At 38.3% G+C, this 20599-nt stretch overlaps 1 protein-coding gene across 16 annotated transcripts in view; it reads left to right on the top strand.

The window, feature by feature from the left end:
• SCMH1 (Scm polycomb group protein homolog 1) overlaps positions 1-20599 on the top strand; it is a 170118-nt gene that overhangs the window by 28785 nt on the left and 120734 nt on the right. For 10 of the 16 annotated variants that reach the window (XM_040469813.1, XM_040469826.1, XM_040469823.1 and 7 more), the window contains 2 exons: positions 11954-12022; positions 12483-12506. In XM_040469813.1, coding sequence (XP_040325747.1) covers positions 11954-12022; positions 12483-12506 — 93 coding nt within the window. Of the gene's footprint in view, positions 1-2767; positions 2898-11953; positions 12023-12482; positions 12507-20599 lie in introns of those variants that run through there. The other 6 variants (XM_040469817.1, XM_040469816.1, XM_040469815.1 and 3 more) reach the window with 4 other exon arrangements.

The following is a 20599-nucleotide window of genomic DNA, read 5'->3' as shown; positions in this document are numbered from 1 at the left end:
TCCTGCTCTCCTCTTCCCTTCCTCCCCTCTCTCTCTCTCTCTCTCTCTCTCTCTCTCTCTCTCATTGATATGTACATGTACTTGCATTACTTCTTTTGTGTTTTCCAAGCTCTATGAATATTTAAAACATGGTACCTATGGACGTCCTCCATTTAATCTAGTTTTGCTTCATTGAATCCCAGACTATGTTTAATATTAATTCAGTGTTCAGATCAAGCTAATAAGCATCAGTGCTTCAATTTTTACTGTAGTAAAGTGGGTAGAATATCTAAGTTGGGTTATTTTATGTTAGAAGCATTGTAAGGTTTGTTATGAATATTTTTGTCTTTTTTTTTTTTTTTTTTTGCAGAGGGTCAGTGTAGTTAAGAGCATAGTTTGAGTTAAGAGCATAGTTTGAGTTCAGATCCTGGCTTTTCTACTGATTATAACCTTTTAGAAAGTTACTCAACATCTCTGGGTATTATTTCCTCATTAGGGAAAAAGGGGTGTCATACTGGGGAGGAGGAGGATTTAAGAAGATGGTTTTATTGAAATGATTAGCACAACATCTGGAATATAGTAAACACTTAAAAATAGCTATATAATGTTAATAATTATTATTGCTATTGTTAGTATATAAGTGATAATTTATAACTAAATTTTTTTTCTTAATATAACATATGAAGAACTTCTTCTACTTTTCCTTGCTTCAGGGGATGGCCTATTATGACTACTTTGTGAAAGGAAGTTTCCACAGCCTTGTAGATTTTTCTACCACATATTATTTTTCTCTCAAGAATTTCTAGAAACACCAGAATCTTTACAGCCTCTGGATATTGCATTATCCAGTATAGTCACTGCTGGCCACATGTGTCTATTTAAATTTAATAAAAACTACAAACAAAAATGCAACTCTTCAGTCACGCTGGCCACATTTCAAGTGCTGAAGAGCCACATGTGGCTAACGGCTACCCGTTAGATGGCACAGAACATACCTGGCATCACAGAAAGTCCTGTAGGATAGCACCGCTTCATGTCCCTGGTCGATGCTCTTGTGCTCTTTCTTGGAAATCAGAGAGGATATGTTTTCTAGGATATTGTACAAACTACTCTCTTAATGTTTCAGGACTCCAGACATGCATTTCTGAGGATTCAGTTTATTCTTCTTATCCCAGCCTCTTAGTGTCATTAGTCTTTTGGAATAAATATAAGCACTTTCACTTCCCCCAAGAAGATTGCATTACAATAATGTTTAAAGGTTGCATTCGATAGTAAGAGGAGCCAAAGGGAGAAGAGGCAAAGTAGAAGCGATTCTAGCGAATATTCACTAGAGTCGTTACTCAAAAATGGAGTATTCGAATCCTTAGGGGGCTAACTAGTAATGGGACGCTCTGATGTCCTGTGTCCTTTGTAATAAGCACATTGTATTAATCAGGATCTCAGCTTTCCCTCTGAGAAAGGTAGCAAACAGCACATTTTTCCTTAATAATCCTTGTTATCTGTATTACGTGCTTTTGAAACCATTTTTTCATTAGTTCTTCACAACAACCTTGTAAAGCAAGTAGCATTGGGATTGTCATCCCTATTTTACTGATAAGAAAACTGAGGCTCAGTACAGTTATTGCCTAAAGTCTTTAAAGGAAAATAGTCTCTAAGGGAAAATAGAATTGACATTCAAAATAGGATAGGGACCCATTCAAAATAGGATAGGGTGGCTCAGTCAGTTGAGCATCTGACTCTTGATATTGGCTCAGGTCTTGATCTCGGGGTTGTGAGTTCAGGACCCACATTGGGCTCCATGCTGGGCATGGAGCCTACTTTAAAACAACAACAACAACAAGACAAACAAACAAACAAACCAGGATAAAATTTTGACTTCCAATTTGATATTTTCGGTTTCATTTTGTTTTGCTTTGTTTTACTACCAATCAGACTGTAGTAAAAGAGAGAGTGAAGATTCTTTAGAGCAACTTGGAAACTGAGTAGGGTTGCATGAGGTAGGTACCCTAAAAGAATCGTTACAGCTTCATTTGTCCTATGACCATGTATATTAGTCTGCTCAGATTTTATAACAAAATACCCCTGGCTGGGTGAGTTAAACAGTAGAAATTTATTTTCTCGCAGTCTGAGTCTGGAAGTCCAAGATCAAGATGCTAGCAGGGTTTGTTTCTGGTCAGGCCTCTCCTCAGCTTACAGACAGGCACTTTTTTGGCCATGTCCTCACCTAGACTTTTTCTGTGTATGTGTTTGTGGAGACAGAGAGGGTGAAGTTGAGGGAGAGGGAGAGAGATATATCTGGTGTCTTGTCCTTGTCTTATAAGGACACCAATCCTTTCAAATTAAGGCCCTACCCTTATGATCTCATTTAACCTTAGTTACCTCCTTGAGAGTCCTGTCTCCAAATACAGCCACACTGGGGATTAGGACTTTAACATATGAATTTGGAGGGAACACATTCAGTCCATAGTACCATGTTAATGGAGTTTTAGTATCTTTTAGTTTTTGGCTTAACCTGGTTAGTTGGAAATTACATTTATATGCAGTATTTGCTTGGGACCAAATATAGCAAATATCTGTATTCTTTATTTCTGTGAATATTGAGGCTTAGTTAAATTAAACCTGTGGTACTTGCTATAAGGTACTATCCAATGCTGAGTTATTTTAATAAGCAAAAAAAGGTATATCTAAATGTCCTACTTTTTAAGTAATGTAGTCAATTTGGTAATACTTAAGTCTCATGGTTTAAGGGGTAATAAGTGTCCTCCTTCCTCCCACCCCCATTCTACAGATGGAGAAATTAACATACAGAGAAACTGACTTGTCAGAGGTCAGAGTAAGGTATTGGTGGATCCAGGGATAAATCCCAAACTTCTTAACTCCTTGACCAGTTTTAAGTCCATTGACTATGCAGCCTAGTGGTAAGTATCTTTTTACCCTATTCTGGAGGCATGAGGGATTAAGATCTTTAGCAAAGACTGACTTTAAGGAACTCCTCATTACTAACTATGTCATTCATTATCCATTTCTTTTAGCCATAATGTCTTTTTTGCCATTTTGTCATCAATTTTTTAGGTTGTGGAAGGAATTGGAAGTTTTGCTTTTTAAATACTTGAAGATATTTCTGTAACAGTTCAGCCACACTATAGATTATTATTAAGAAAAGAAAGAAAAACTTACTATTTAATGAATTTTTTCTCTATGTTAGGCACCATGCTAGGCACTTTGTTTAGCATTTAAATATTATTTAAATGTTAGGGCACTTGGGTGGCTCAGTTGGTTGAGTGTCTGACTCCTGCTTTAGGCTCAGGTCATGATCCCTTGAGCCCCATGTCAGGCTCCACTCTGACCATGGAGCCTGCTTAAGATTCTCTTTCTCTCTTTCTCTCACCCTCTTCCCCTCTTTCTCGCTCATGCACTCTCTCTCTCAAATAAAAAAATAAGTATTATTTAAATGTCTTATTGAAACTTAGAGCCATTTCTAGAGGGTATGTGTTCTTGCCATTTTTAATAGTGATTTTTAAGTCTATTTATTTATTTTTGAGAGAGAGAGAGAGAGAAAACGAGTGCGAGAGAGAGGAAGAGAGAGGATCCCAAGCAGGCTCCGCACTGTCAGTGCAGAGCCCAACGTGGGGCTCAAAGTCACAAACTGTGAGATCAGGACCTGAGCCAAAACCAAGAGTTAGATGCTCAATCAACTGAGCCATCCAGGTGCCACAGTAGTGATATTTTTAATAGTATTAGTTGACTTGAATAGAAAAATATCTCATAAATTTCAGAGTTTAGATTCTAAATGAAGTTTTAGCTTTGTAGAAACTGAGAATCTTATCAGGAATCTTTAAAGGTAAAATCTCTATGTTAAGCATAGTTTTCTAGTTTATTATGTCTTATCCTTTTTTCATCCTTTGTTTGGGATTTCCTGAGGTGGGATGATTTGTCTGAGATGAAGTTAAGCTTGCTCTTCCACTTGACACTAAAATCATGTCCAGTTTAGTTTCTCTAAAGCCTTTTCTTCCGTCTCTACATCTGAAATTGTTTGGATTCTCTTAATTACTAGGGAGGTTGAACAACTAAGCCATGTGAGAAGCAAGAGCGTAATGAGCCTCCAGAGCCAAGGTCCCATAGACAATTAGTATATTCTCTCCTCTGCCCCTCACCTCTACTTCTCTGCCCACTGGGTTCTTCTTTCTTATTCTGCTTTCTCCATTATAGTAAAATAGATAGGCATTGACATTGACCACTTTTTACTTTTCTTGTCATACCCCCTAACATACCTTCTGCTCCAGCCACATTGAACTACAAGTTGCCCAACATGGCACCGTCCAGTAGAAATACAATGCAAGTCACACACAGAATTGTAAATTTTCTAGTAACCACACTGAAAAAGGTAAGGAAGAAATAGGGGGATTTAATTTTAATAATACATTTTATTTAACCGAATATATCTCCAACACTATTTTGACATGTAACCAATATAAAAATACATAAGGAGCTATTCTGCATTCCTTTTTTCATACTCAGTCTTCAGAATCTGGTATATGTTTTACAGTTATAGCACATCTCAATTCAGACACTAAGTTTTGTCAGAAGTGATTGATTTGTATTTAGATTTCAACAATTTTCAACTGAAAAAGTAGATTCTCATATCCAGCTTTGTTCCAAATGTACTTTAAAAGTTTTCCCCATAACTGTACTGAATGTCAGTTATGAATTTATGTTAATAAAAAAGTTAAAACAAAATTAAATATTCACTTTCTTAGTCACACTTGCCAGAATTCAGGTGCTACATATGGCTAGTGGCTACCATACTAGAGCAGGTCTAACATAGTGGTTTATGGCATCATTTCTCTCTTTATATTATTCCCCCTCTGTGATATACTTTTCTTATTACTCCACCCCCAAGACTCAATTCCTTTTCCATTAAAGTCTTAATTTCTCCCCAGACAAAACTGTCTCCTCCCTTCTCTGAGCCCCCATTTACTTTTAATGCAGCATCTATAATACTTTATCACATTTACTTCTGTATCTTTCTCCCTCTTTTAGACTAAAGGGAGAGTACCTTGTTATTTTTTGAATCCCCCATTACCTAGCACAAAGCTGGAACCTGTGTGTAGTCAAAGAATTTTTGTTTAAAGACTAGATTAATGTCATTTCAATCTGGAAATAAAAAAGGCTTTAGAGGGTTATTTTGAAAATAGCAAGTTGGAAATGGAATTTAAATGTCAAATTGAGCAAGATTTGATAGGGAGCAATCCACTGTGTTTTAAGCCTGTGACATTGTATTCACTCACTTGTTTCATGGACTTAGACACATGAGATATAAAGAAGAATGAGACATAATTTATACTGGTAAATAGTTCATAGTCAGGATATATACGTGCGCGTGCACACACACACACACACACACACACACACAAGTTATGTGTGCACACAAGTTATGGACACGTTTCTGTCTCAGCCCCCATAATAATGGTTGTTGCTTATTGAAATAGAACTCCAGGGTTGAATAATTAATCCCTTTTCCAACCCATAAATTCCTTCTCAGCTTGGAAAAGTTTCAGCATCTTTGGTGATAGGTGGTCATCCAGGCTTTCTGCTTATTCAGGAAATGAATAACCCATCCTCTGCAGGATAGTTCTCATTGCCAAGAAGATGTCTTATTCTGACATCTGCTCCCCTGCAATGAATGCTATTTCAAATGCCTCCTGTCAAAAGATCACATTTTGTGAAACCTTTGGAATAGAATGTAAACTTCATGAGAAGCAGGAGTTTTTCTCTGTTTTGTCCAATGACGTATCTTCAGTGCCCAGAGTAGTACCTGACAAACAGCAGATTATAAATGTTTACTGAATAAATACATCTATATAAATAGGATTCAGGACATTAATTCAGTTTGGTTTTTCATTTGTGAACTATTGTTACTGCATATTTTTCATTGCTGTTGCCTAACCAGGCCTTCTACTCCATGGCACTGTTAAACTTTCTGAGTCCCAGATTCTTACTCTTCACCTATAGATATATATTGGTAATACCCAAGATGATATATAATAAAACTGCCTGGCCCTGGGCTTGGTATATGGTAATGATAGGTGTTAGTTGAATCTGAAATGAAATCAGTATGGCAACTTCTGAGCCTTCTGACATCCCAAAATGCAAGTTCATGTTTTTAATTAATTGAATTTTAAAAATTGTGACAAAAGATATATAACTTAAAATTTACCACTGTAACCATTTTTAAGTATACAGTGTAGGGGCGCCTGGGTGGCGCAGTCGGTTAAGCGTCCGACTTCAGCCAGGTCATGATCTCGCAGTCCGTGAGTTCGAGCCCCGCGTCAGGCTCTGGGCTGATGGCCCGGAGCCTGGAGCCTGTTTCCGATTCTGTGTCTCCCTCTCTCTGCCCCTCCCCCGTTCATGCTCTGTCTCTCTCTGTCCCAAAAAAATAAATAAACGTTGAAAAAAAAAATTAAAAAAAAAAATTAAAAAAGTATACAGTTTAGTGACATTGAATACATTCACATTGTTGTGCAACCATTTCCACCATCCATCTCCGGAACTTTTCTTATCTTGCAACATTGAAACGGAAAGTGTACTCGGTAAATGGTAGCAAGTACATTTTTAATATTAGCCTAGGTATTCAAAGAATACATCTGTAGTGGAAGAAAACTCCAAAATCAATATATAAATGACTTTTATCTGCACTATTAGAAGATCTGTTTTTGATTATTCCTTATTTAACATGAATAATTGATAGATAATCTAACTATAGTGGGTTCTGTATATGTGTCAAAATTGTTTTGATGAAAGCTTGCATTTAAATATTCGTGGGGCCGCCTGGGTGGCTCAGTCGGTTGAACAAACTTTTTCTTTTTTCTTTTCTTTTTTTCTCTTCTCTTCTCTTCTCTTCTCTTCTCTTTTCTTTTTTTTCTTTTTTTTAGTGTTTGCTGTGTGTTAACCCCAGGAATAATGACTGGGTTACAGTATTTACCTTTAACACCTGGAACAGGCATAGAAGTAGGAGGTGGAAATAGTGCTGTGCTTAGGGATGCTGCCAGAAAGATATTAGAAAGTAACATTACTCCTGGACCATGATGAATAAATAGGAATCTCCCAAATAGAGAAGGGACGGAAAGTCCAGACACATGTGACATGTTTATTATGGAGACAGTTTAGGTTTTGACCTTTGAAGACTTAAAAGATAGTGAGATGTTTTGTCTAATCTTAGAATTAAGATACATAAATATAAGTATTTTAGAAACTGAATGCTAAAGTGTGGATTGGAAAGGAGTGAGGTCACACACAGGAATGAAGTAGCTGTTTCTGTTGGTCAAGGTGAGAGAGAATGAAATCTTAAACACAGAATAGGAGCAGAGGAGACAGTCATTTTGAAGGTAGAATGGACAGATTTTGATAACTGGTTAGATTTGGAGGATAAGAGAGAGCAGACAGTTAAAGAGGACTCCAGGTTTCTGATTTATTACTAACTGGGAGAAGGACTATGGGAGAAGAAACATACAGCCTGAGGAGAGAATAAAATAAAACCGTCTATTTAAATATAGTAGCTACATATCATAATATGTTTTGAAACATGGCCATTAATCTGAGAATACTTTGAAAAATTACAGGTAACCAGTTTCTGTTTTTACATGTGGAATTCTATCAGGCTACATTCTGTTCATTTAAGAATTGATACAGGGATGTGGGACGCCTGGGTGGCTCAGTCGGTTGAGCATTTATCTGTGTTTGGCTCAAGTCATGATCTCGTGGTTCAAGAGTTCAAGCCCCGAGTTGGGCTCTGTGCTGACAGCTGGGAGCCGGGAGCCTGCTTCAGATTCTGTGTCTCCCTCTCTCTCCGCCCTTCCCCCACTCATGCTCTGTCCTTGTCTCTCTCAAAAGTAAATAGATAAATACTTAAAAAAAAAAAAAAAGAATTGATACAGGGATGGTGACCTTGTCCACTGGGTAATTTATGGTGATGCTTAAAATAAAATTTAAGCAATTTATAATGAATGTGGTTGCTGTCTCCTTTTCTTTTTTGGGCACCGCTTTCCCAGTTCCGCTTGTTTATGCCAGGAGTTTCAAGTATTTCTTCTCAGAAGTTCCTTTTCCATTGTTGTGGAACCTTATTTCGATGCCTTTCTGCCCAGCTAAATTTGTTAATTATTTTGTTCATTTTACTTCATCATTGGGTCTGGCTTTTGTTTTTTTCTCTGTATTAGAGTATTTTCCCCCTAACTTGTATTGGTTGATTTTGAATTGTTTTGTTAGTTTTATTAGTGATCTTACAGCCTGGTGTCAATTTATTGTAGCTTCCTGAGTCCATTTTGTGTATGCTGGTAGCTCATCTTTACTTAAGTGATATGATATTGAAAACTTGTACATAAATGGAATATGTACTGTGTATTTAATTTTTGAGAATATATTATTTCTAATTATAAAAAATAATTTAAAAATAATTGTGAAAATTTTCAAACACAAATTCATTTATGATACCCTAAATCTTTCGTCTCTTGTCAGCAGTTTTTTAGCCTAATCAGGTTTATAATCTTTATTCATGATTTAGAGAACAAACATGGCAGGTACTAGAAAGACAGGGGACATCCAACCAGGAGAGAAGGCAAACACTTGGGGTGGGACACTGGCCAGTGTGACTGGAGTGGAATGGAAAAGAGAAAAGTCATGGGGCCCCTGGGTGGCTCAGTCAGTTAAGGGTCCAACTCTTGATTTCAGCTCAGGTCATGATCTCATGGTTCATAGGATGGAGCCTCAGGTAGGGCTCTGCGCTGAGCATGCAGCCTGCCTGGGATTCTCTGCTTCCCTCTCTCTTTGCCCCTCCCCTGCTAATGTGCTCTCTTGCTCTCTCTCTCCTGCCCTCCCTCCCTCAAAATAAATAAGTTTACTTTAAAAATGTTGGAGGGGGGTATCATATGGGACAAGATCAGAGACATGGCAGCAGCTGAATCCTGCATATCTGTGCAAGGCATCCTTAATTCAGTGGGAAGCCATTTATCCTTAAGCAGATGAATGACATGATCTTTTTTGTGTTTTCAAATGCTCACTCTGACCTCTGTATGGTGAGTAAGTTGGAGTAGGGCAAGAGGGGAAGCAGGGCTTTCAGTCAGGAGGCTATCCTAATGACCCAGGTAAGAAGGACAGTGACTGGAAGTAGAGCGTGAGCAGTGGGATGAGTGGTGGATGAGTTGGGGACACGGTCCAGCAGAACTTACTGAGTGGATGTGAGTGTAAAGGAAATAGAAGCATCAAGGATAACTTCAGGGATTTTTGGCTTGAACAGCTCGGTGATGGAGATGCCATTTACTGGTTTGGGAAAGACAAGAAGAGGACAGATTGTCTTCCCCAAACCAGTAAATGTCATCTCCATCACATATGATTTCATTCATATGTGGAATTTAAGAAACAAAACAAATGAGCAAAGGGGGGACAAAAAGAGAGAGAGGCAAACCAAGAAACAGATTCTTAACTACAGACAACAGACTGATGGTTACCAGAGGGGAGGTGGGGGGATGAACTAAATAGCCATTGGGATTAAGGAGTGCAGTTGTGCGATGAGCACTGGGTGATGGATGGAACTTTTGAATCACTATATTGTACACCTGAAACTAATATTACACTGTATGTCAACTAACTGGAATTTAAATCAAAACTTAAAAAAAAAAAGGAACAGGTTGACAAGAGGTGGCATTCTGTTTTAGCCATGTTAAGTTTCAAATGTCTGATTTGATAACTATGTAGAGATTATATGTAAGTGTGGAATTCCAAGAGGAGGCCAATGCTAGAAATATGAATTTGGGGGTGATCTCAGTGGAATAGTAGACAGAAGAACCCTGTTTGAATGAGGAGATAGTTGTGAAGAAGTGAGGAGGCAATGGCTATAGATAACTCTTAAAATACATTTTCCTGAGAAATAGAAGGCAAGAGGGATATACATGGGATTAAGAGAGGGTTGGAGAGGGGGTATTTGTTTTGTGTGTTGATGTTTGATAGGAGATTATGGGGCAGTAAGGATGCGGATGCAAATGGCCTATTAGAAAGGAAATACTTGCAAAGTCCTTGAGAGGATGAGAGGAAATGGGATGTGGAGCAAAACTGGAGAGTTGCCTTTTGATAAAAACAGACACTTCATCCACAGCAATAGAAGAGCAGTCAGAAAGAATGATGGATGAGTAGATTCATTCATTCACCAAACACTAACTGAGCACCTGCTACTATACTGTGGATGGGAGATGTACCACTAAATATGATGGAGTCTGTACCTTCCTGAGTGGCATATAGAAGGTTCCTGTCCCTTATTTCTGTTTTCTCAATGAACCCTAAATTAACATCATACCTAAGAGTGAGGGAGAGGGAGAGAATATTTGGAGTATGAGGAGAAAGAAAAATAAATGAAAAAAATTTTTGGGAGGTGGAAAAGCAAACACAGTAGGGAAATACAGTATGATTTCTAGACCATGTTAAATAGCGTTTGAAAATTATGGTCATGAGTTTAAAGTGAGACCAGTAAGCTTGCATTTGGTTTTCGTCAGCACTTGTGAGCTGTTGGGGTAGGCATGGTATAGGTGGATAAGTGGCTTTAACCAGAGTTAAGACTGAGGCTTTATTAGACAAATTTGGCAAAAAAGAGGTAGGAGGGAGTTAAGAGTGTTTGTCAGCGAGTGATTTAAATGAGAGACCCTGGAATCTGAGCTGGGTAAGAAGAGAAGTAAAAACATGATGGGTAATTGATGGTGAGAAAGTGGTAGAGTCAGTAGATTTAATCTAAATTTTCAAACAAGGAAAATGTACTTCCATTATGTAAGTAACTTATCTTTATGAAAAAAATTGAAAATACATGAGATTAGAAAATCGGGGTAGGGGGAATAGGACACTACCTAAAGATAACCAGATGTTTATATTTGCTGTGTTTGCGTCTTATTTTTTTTTTTTCTTTTTTCTAGTGATAACTTTTTAGGGTTGTATTAGTTTGCTAGGGCTGCAAGGATTACATACAGACCTGGTGATTTAAACAGAAATTTATTTTCTCGGGGCACCTGGGTGGCTCAGTTGGTTAAGTGTCCAACTCCGATCTCAGCTCAGGTCATGATCTCATGGTTCATGAGCTCAAGCCCTGCATCCGGCTCTGTGCAGATGGTGCGGAGCCTGCTTGGGATTCTGTCTCTCCCTTGCTCTCTGCCCCTCCCCCACTTGCTCTCTTTTTCTCTCTCTCTCTCTCTCTCTCTCTCTCTCTCTCTCTCTCTTTCTCTCTCTCTGAAAATAAATAAATAAACTTTAGAAAAAAGAAACTTATTTTCTCATGATTCTGGAGGCTGGAAGTCAGAGATCAAGATCTGAGGCCTCTCTCCTTGGCTTTTAGATGCCCATCTCTGTCTTCACATACTCTTTCGTCTGTCCCCGTATGTGTCCAAATTTCCTCTTATAATAAGGACACCAGTCTCTTTGGATTAGAGCTCACCCTAATGACCTCATTTTAATGTAGTTACTTCTTTATAGACCCTATCTCCAAATACAGTCACATTAGAATGGGCAGAGGGGGACACACAATTCAGCCCAGAGCAAGGGTGTTCTTTGTTTTCAGTTTTTTACATAATTTCGATTATTCCATGAATGTAATTTTTGCTCTGATATTTTACCAGACAACATCATAACCTTAAACAGTTTCCTATTTTGTTGTGTAGCCTTTGTAAAAATTTAAAGCTGCAAAATCTGTTGTCAACTGATAAATGTATTGTAGTATCTTAATCAGTCTTCTGAGCATTTACGTATCCTCCCTCCCTTTTTGTTATTATAAACAATACTAAAGCTTTTTAAATAAAACCGTTTTTCTGTAGCTTGGGTTGTTTCCTTAGAATACAATCTCAGAAGTGGATTACTTTATCAAAAACTATTGATGCCTGCTGTTAAATTAGAGAAGTATTGAATCTTGCATTTTCTTTTCCTATGACTGTTTTCTCTTCTCCTGCAGTGATAGACTGGAATGATGTTAGGAAACACAAGTATGGTCACCTTTCCGAGTCTGCATCCCAATATCAAGGTAAGAAAAAAACCCCTCTGTTCAGCATGGAAAAATTTAATTTGACATCTCTTCTCATAAAACCTTTGTTCTGAGAGGTCTGAGGTATAAAGAACTCACTGATGGACGCACAAGCAAATATTTTAGTTTGTAGAGGTATCTGTTAGAAGCGGTATGTTTTGTTTTGAACTGGAAGTCAGGAGACTTTCACTCTGAGTACAGATAATCTTGAAGTAGCCTCACAGCTTCAAGCCCGGTTGGCCTGTCCGCATCTCCAGTGTTGAAGAGTTTAGGCTTAGGAGTGAGGCAGAATTAGGTGGTATATCCCACAACTACTGGTAACACACTCAGTACCTTTTAAAAGGAGAGGGTTGGGTTATACAAACTCTCAAGCCTTCGTTTTACCCCAGAACTTCACCTTTCTTTCATTTTGGTATGTTTGTCCTGATGACTTACACTGTAACATTTTTTTCTTTAATAGAAGCTACTGACATCCTGGAACTAGGTAAGATTTCTTTCTTATATTTCTGTTAAATATAGGTAATAACCAAACCAGAGATTAGAGTGTGACTAGGAACAGAATGCCGTATTGTCTGTCCCATGGCCCCGTGTGTCCTGTGCTCGTCTGCCTCAGCAGCCCGTATAGCCAGTCCTGTCAGCTGTCCGTCCCAGCCATCCTTATCAGGAGGTGCAGACCAAGCCAACAGGGTGGGGAGGGGGGGTTGATTACACAGAGTACAAGGAGGAACAGGGGCTGATCCAAACTGGAAGCTACTCTTAATTCAGTGAATCCAGAACAAAAACGAACCCCTACTCTCCATCAGTCAGAATTTGCTGGGATTTCCCCAAAAGAAATATTCATGAGATGTAGCAAACTGAAATTAAACCTAAAGATTTTGTAAAATCTTTAACTAAATGCAATCTGAAATATTAACGATTCAAATAACAAGAGTCAGACTGCTAACTGCATTCGGTTTTCATCCCTACAGAGTGTATGTACCTCAGGACTAGGATTTGAGAAGTAATGCTAATGTTAATATTTCTTAATCAGCCTTCAGGGTTTCTACATAAACGTCAGTCTTAACTTCTTAATTCTTTAAAATCTTTCTATATGTTACACAAATATTGATATCCTAATGGCTCTATCAGTTTTTGTTCAAATGTTTTTATATATTATGTTCTGTGACTTCATGTGTTCACCTGTTATTATCACTGTCTTTTTGCTCCCTCTTGCCTTTTCTTCCCAAAACATTACTTTTACTGCCCACTGACAAGGTAATGTAGAAGAGTAAGTAGAATGCTAGACTAGGAGTCAGAGCTCCTGGGTTCTTTGAAAGCCAGCTGGGCTTAAAAACTTTGTGATGCTGATCCTCAGTTTTCTGGCTTGGAAAATGGGGATAATTATCCCATTCTGCCTACTTCACAAGGTTGTTAAGAAGATTACAAGAGCTAATGGATGTGAAAACATCTTAAAACCTCTCAAATACTTTTCAACTTTTGCTTGTTATTTGAATCGTTAATATTTCAGATTGCATTTAGTTAAAGATTTTACAAAATCTTTAGGTTTAATTTCAGTTTGCTACATCTCATGAATAATGCTTCGGATTCTGTCTCCCTCTCTCTCTGCCCCTCCCCTGCTTGCTCTCTGTGTCTCTCTCTCTAAATGAATAAACCAAAAAAAAAAATTTTTTTTTAAAGAAATGAGATTCAGTAGATTTTTAGAATCTGAGTTTGGAAGAGGCTTTAAAATAATCTAACTTGGCCCAGCAGTTCAAAATTCGACGTTTTGAATGTCTTATAAAATGCCTTGTCTTAACTTTTCAATGTTGCTGGGGACTTACAGCCACCTCAGGAACTCACTCCATAGTCAGACAGTTTTACTTATTGGGCCAACATCTGTTTCTTTGTCAATTCTATCAGTCATACTTTGAACTTTTAGGGCAATATGGAATAATTTAGCCAGTTTTTCACTGACCAGCTTCCAGTTATTAGAAAGCAGCTATAGGGACTGCCTGCTCACTGCCACTCTTCCCGTCCTAGTTGAAGCACTATGATCTCATATAGATTATTAGAATAGCTTCCTAACTAGTCTTCCTGCCTCCAGCCCTGCACTCCTCCAGCCCATCCTTCACACTACACACAGAATGACTCCTGCCCCAGAGCCTTTAGTGCTTCTTTTTCTCATTAATGTGGTTGAGGAGGCTCTCTGATACCTGCACACTCTTTTATCTAAAACCTCCTTTCTAAACTACCTTTTGTTTGTGTTTAACTCTACCTGGTAGCCATACCAAAATATTCCATTTTTAGAAGTGGTTTTTCTTACTTCTGGACCTTTATACATGTTTTTCTTTCAGTCTGAAACAAAAGATTCTAAAAACAGAATTTTCTCTCTTCTTGACTGACTTCCTGCTTATCCTTTTACACCTTAACTTAGAAGCGTAGAGGTTACTTCCCCTGGGAATCCTTCCGCAAGCCCTCCTATAGCAGCCTCCGTAGCCAAGCATAGCACTTACCACACTTTATGTAGTTGGCTGTCTAGCCTCTGGCCTTACTAAAGCTCCATGAGGGCAAGAACAGTATTTGACCACGGTTGTTTCTCCGGCACCTGGCACAATGCTTTGATACACACGATAAATACTTGTTGGATTGGTGGATGGATGGCAAATTGGCTCTAAGACTTGGCTTTCTTCTTCAAGCTGAGTGTCAGTGTTCCTTCAGCCACTCCTCAGGTGACATGGTTTTGTGTCCCCTTGCCACTTAGGCCACCATTTAGACTTTGGTTTGTTCTATCTCAACGTGTAACTCCCAGAACTAAATTTGAAGACCACCGGTGTGATTGTATTGGTCCAGAAAAGAGAAGCACTGGTGCTCACTCCCTTCTTCTTTTCACCCCTCACTTTTCATTCACTACACTTCTGTGGACCCTGAGTTCAGTTTCAGGCACTGTGGTAAACGGTGAAGATTAAAAATAATAGTAAGAAAGATACCCGCTGTCTGTAAATAGCTTGCATAAATAATGATGATGATATGATGTGAAAATATGAAAATAAAGGTATGAACAGGATGTTATAGGAGCTGGGAAATGGTGGGATTTGTTCTGAGAAATTGGAAGAGTCAGAAATCCTTTTTTTTTTTTTTTTTTGACTTGGTGTTTTATCTTTAGATGATTCATTAAAAAATATCAAGCTACTGATCTGAAAGGCCCATGGACAATATTTTGAGAATGAGCCACTGTGTATCTCATAAACTTAAGCTTTGTACATTTTCTGATAACAGGGTTTTATTAGCACTGGATATGCCACAACTTATTAATCATTTGAAAGTGCCAAGAAAACATGGTTGAGGGTATGCCTTATGAAAAATTAAAATTGGTTAAATTGGTTTTGAAATTAAATGAAACAAAATGCTCCTCGTCTTGGAATAGACTGACTGATGAGGGGAACAGAAGGCAGAGTCCAGAGATAGGTCTAAATGTATATAAGAAATTAACATGTGATCACAGTGACATTTCCAATCAGCGGGGAGAAGGTGATTTATTAAAAAATGGTGGTGAGCACATTTATTGAATAGAAGATGAGAAGGAAAGCTTTATTTTTGCCTTATTTGTCTCACAGAATAAATTCGAAATAGATCATTTAAATGTAAAAAAATAATTAAACCTGAGAAATACTAGAAGAACACATGGTTTAATATCTCTTGTAATACTGAAGTGAAGAAAGCATGATTGAAAGCCAGGAAGTCATAAAAGACAAGATAGAAGAATTTAAGGGCAAATCCTAGCAGACTGAGACAAATGTCTACAACATATATGACAGGCAAAGGACTAATAACATCCTTAATCTACATAGAACTCTTAGAATCTGAGAAAACAAAAGAATACCTCAGTGAAAAATGACAAAAATAAAATACAAATGGACTAATAAGCCTAAAAATATCTTCAACTTTTGTTAGTCATCAAAGAATTGCATATAAAAGTATAATAGTCTTTTGCTTTTTCACTTGTAAGATTTAACAAAAGTATAGAGATTGTTAAAGCAGTTTTAGCAAGGACGTAAGAAACATATTCTCATGCACTGTTGGTGGGAATTATATCAAAATATAAAGTATGCCTGTTCTTTGTCCATTCATCCCACTCTTAGGAATTTGCCCTAAAGTGATCATCTTAAAAGTGTTAAAAGATATGTGCACAAAGATACTCATCAAAAATTAGAAAACACTTACGTGACCACCAAGAGTATTTAACAAATACTGTTGTTAATGTATATAAATTATGGCACATATAAACAATGGAACAGTTTTCAGACAGGAATCTTGGAGTCGAATTTCTGATCTAAAGACTGTGATTGTCTGTATCTCTCAGGAATTTGGGTTCCACACTTCAGGTGGAATGAAATAGAGTTCTTGTAGAGAAGTGCTGTCAGAATAGTAGCCACCACGAATGGAGGTGCCTCATGTAGCTGGGTCAAATTAGCAGCATTGGCATTTAATGATATATATAATCTCTCTCATATATTATGTCCAGGACCAATGGGTAGAAGTTAGAAGGAGTCAGACTTTGGCCGACTATGTAGTTCAAAGTCTATCTGTTTGTACTATTGAATAATAACTGAATAAGAAGTTTCTCATTGTTGCAAGTGTTCAAGCAGGGGCTGGAGGGAGCTTCAGGTCTCAACTTTTATATCACCCCATCAAGATGCCTTTCTTGACCATCCTGCCTGAAATAGCACACACATACCTTCGGCACTCTTTCCCTCTTACTTTGCTTTATTTTTTCTTTATTTGAAAAAGGCCAGGAATTGTATATTATCTGGTGTCTCTTGTTGCCCTCTGCACCATCCGACATATATTTATGTTTGTTTATTGTTTTTCTTTCCCCTTAGAAAGTAAGCTCCATATCAGCAGAGACTTTGCTATTTCATTCTTTGCTCTAGATCACCAGTGCCTAGAACTAGGGTTGGCATATGGCAGTGTGCAGTAAGTATTTGTTGAATGAATGAGTATTGGAGAAAGGGATTCATGCATTCAACTTCGTGGATCTCTTCTGCTTTACATTATTAGGGACTTTTAATTTTTTAAAGCTACTTCTATGTAGTGTGTAACTCTCTTCAGGGCAGGGATTTTATTTTCTAATAATAAGTGTAACTATAAAGTGGTATGCATTAGAGTTTATAAAATACTTTCATAAGCATTATTCAGTAATATAAATGAGATGACTATAAAGTCTCAGCTCAAGTGTTTCCTCCATAGAGTATCTGTCCATAACTTTGCCATCTAAGATAGTTCCCAGCCTCTATCACATTATTTTGTTTCCTTCAAATGCTTACCACTCATTACCTTATTTATTTGGTTATGTGTTAATTGTGCCTCATGATGCACCAGAATGTAAATTCCATGAGGGCAGGGACCTCCTGCCTTATCCCAGCACTGAGAATACTGCCTGGCACGTAGAGGAGTACTCAAACATCAGTTGAATAAAGAATTGAAATCATTCTGTAAAGTATAAAACATTATATTTATAAAACATTACATTATAATGTTAATCTTCACAGTAATCCTTGATCCTAGTAACAAATTAGATTTTCCTGTTCTGCATCCTCAAGGCAACCTGTACTACCTCATTAACTTACATTTATCATAATTGTACCAGTTTATTTTGTTATTATTTATTTAATGTCTCTACTTAATATTTCTAAACTGCAAGTTCCATGTATTTAGGAATCATGTATATCATGTTCCTCTTATATTTAACGCAGTGCTTTTGTACTTGGAAGGAGTTTAATAAATATTTACTGAATGAATGAGTGGGTGTACAATCTTGCATGATAGACATTATCTCTGTCTTTCAGATGAATAAACTGATACTTAGAAGGATTAAGTAACTTATCTAAGATCATTAGAGAAATAAGACTTTATCCAGCATCTTCTGACTCTCAATATTACATTCTTTTAACTCCAATAATTTCTAGACACAGATGTGAATCAGAATTACTTAGGGAGCCTTTGAAAATACAGATTTTCAGACCACACTCAAAGTCTGCTGAATGAGAACCTCTGAGGATGGGGCCCAGAACGCTATTTAAAGAAATGAGAGGGGCGCCTGGGTGGCGCAGTCGGTTAAGCGTCCGACTTCAGCCAGGTCACGATCTCGCGGTCCGTGAGTTCGAGCCCCGCGTCAGGCTCTGGGCTGATGGCTCAGAGCCTGGAGCCTGTTTCCGATTCTGTGTCTCCCTCTCTCTCTGCCCCTCCCCCGTTCATGCTCTGTCTCTCTCTGTCCCAAAAATAAAAACGTTGAAAAAAAATTAAAAAAAAATAAAAATAAAAATAAAAAGAAATGAGAAAAATTCTTTAGGAGATTCTGATGATAAGTAACATTTGGGAATCAGTGCTATATGCCAGGGCAAACTACTGTTTGGGGGCAAATCCAGCCCACTGCCTATTTCTGTATATAAAGTTTTAGTGGAACACGGCCATGTTCATTTATGTGCGTATTGTCTCTGGCGGGTTTCAGGCTACAGTGCAGAGTTGAGTATTTGTGACAGAGACTGGATGACCCACAAACCATAACATTTTACTGTCTGGTCCTTTACAGAGAGTTTGCCAACCCCTCCCTGATGTATACCTTGCTGCCTGTCCCGTTTTTGTATGTGTGGTTATTTCAGTTGCTTGGAGATACAGTAGATATGACATTTGGCTCCGTTATGGGCATTACAGTAGGTGCTCAAACATTCTTCCTGAGTCCATAAAAATTAACGCAATTTACTGAAATTATGAGACTAAGTCTCAGATAGCCTAAGCAGTCAAATTTAAGAAAAATATTAATCTAGGTATGGTTCAATCCAGTCAACCCTCACAGTGGGTGGACTGCTTTTAAAAAAGAGATTCCAGGGCGCCTGGGTGGCACAGTCGGTTCAGTGTCTAACTTCAGCTTCGGTCATAATCTCGTGCTTCATGAGTTCAAGCCCCACATCAGGCTCTGTGCTGATAGCTCAAAACCTGGAGCCTGCTTCGAATTCTGTGTCTCCCTCTCTGTCTGCCCCTCCCCCACTCACATTCTGTCTCTCAAAAAGAAATTTAAAAAAAATTTTAATAAATAATAAAAAAAAATAAAGAGATTCCAGGGGTGCCTGGGTGGCTCAGTTGGTTAAGCGTCTGACTCTTTGTTTCAGAGGTCTCATGGTTTGTGAGTTTGAGCCCCACCTCTGGCTCTGTGCTGACAGTGTGGAGCCTGCTTGAGATTTTCTCTCTCTCTCTCTCTCTCTCTCTCTCTCTTTCTCTCTCTCTGCCCCTCACCCTTCACTCTCTCTGTCTCTCAAAAATAAATAAATAAACTGAAATGTTTTTTTAAAAGACATTCCTGGGGTGCCTGGGTGGTTCAGCTGGTTAAGCATCCGACTTCGGCTCAGGTCATGATCTTCATAGCCTGTGAGTTCGAGCCCTGCATCAGGCTTTGTGCTGACAGCTCAGAGCTTGGAGCCCATTTCGGATTCTGTATGTCTCTCTCTCTGCCCCTCCCCTGCTCAAGTTCTGTCTCTCTCTCCTTCAGAAATAAACATTAAGGGGCACCTGGGTGGCGCAGTCGGTTAAGCGTCCGACTTCAGCCAGGTCACGATCTCGCGGTCCGTGAGTTCGAGCCCCGTGTCAGGCTCTGGGCTGATGGCTCAGAGCCTGGAGCCTGTTTCCGATTCTGTGTCTCCCTCTCTCTCTCCCCCTCCCTCGTTCATGCTCTGTCTCTCTCTGTCCCAAAAATAAATAAACGTTGAAAAAAAAATTTTTTTTTTAATAAATAAACATTAAAAAAAAAAAGGAGATTCCTTTTCATTCAGTTGGCAATAGGGTGTTCTCTAAATGGAGAAAGATGTGAGGTTGCTTGCCTATGTAATAGGGATTGATTACCATAATTGATGTGTAATAGAGAACTGTAATTAATGCCCCAGTTATTTTGGTACCCCTGATGCTGCCATAATTTTTAAAACCAAAGTCTCTTGGATGCTTGTAGTCAAAACGCAAGCTACTACAAGCAATTACCCAGACTGAGCAAACCTCTAGACCTGTGCTGTCTGATACAGTAGCTGTTAACCACATGTAGGAATTTATATTTAAATAAAATTAATTAAATTAAACTAATTAAAATTTAAATTCTTCTCTCACGCATTTCAATTGTTCCGTGGTTACATGTGGCTAGCGACTTTTTTTTTTTTTTAACGTTTATTTATTTTTGAGACAGAGAGAGACAGAGCATGAACGGGGGAGGGTCAGAGAGAGAGAGAGAGGGAGACACAGAATCTGAAACAGGCTCCAGGCTCTGAGCTGTCAGCACAGAGCCCGACGTGGGGCTCGAACTCAAAAACCGTGAGATCATGACCTGAGCCGAAGTCGGAGGCTTAACCGACTGAGCCACCCAGGCGCCCCCGGCTAGCGGCTTTCTTATTGGACACCACAGACACAAAACATTTCTGTCATTACAGAAAGTTTTAGTGGACAGTGCTGTTATAGATCCTGGAGTGCAAAAGTTGCAGTTCACTCAAATCCAAGACTTGCTATTTGACTTCTTTATTTGTAAGAATGGAATGGTAATTTTTAATGCTTTTTTTTCTAACA

This window comes from Herpailurus yagouaroundi, unplaced genomic scaffold, assembly GCF_014898765.1.
Source record: "Herpailurus yagouaroundi ecotype Mexico unplaced genomic scaffold, PumYag 77, whole genome shotgun sequence".
Lineage (NCBI taxonomy): Eukaryota > Metazoa > Chordata > Mammalia > Carnivora > Felidae > Herpailurus > Herpailurus yagouaroundi.
Note: the sequence above shows the minus strand (reverse complement) of the source record. Positions and strands in the feature narration are given on the sequence as shown.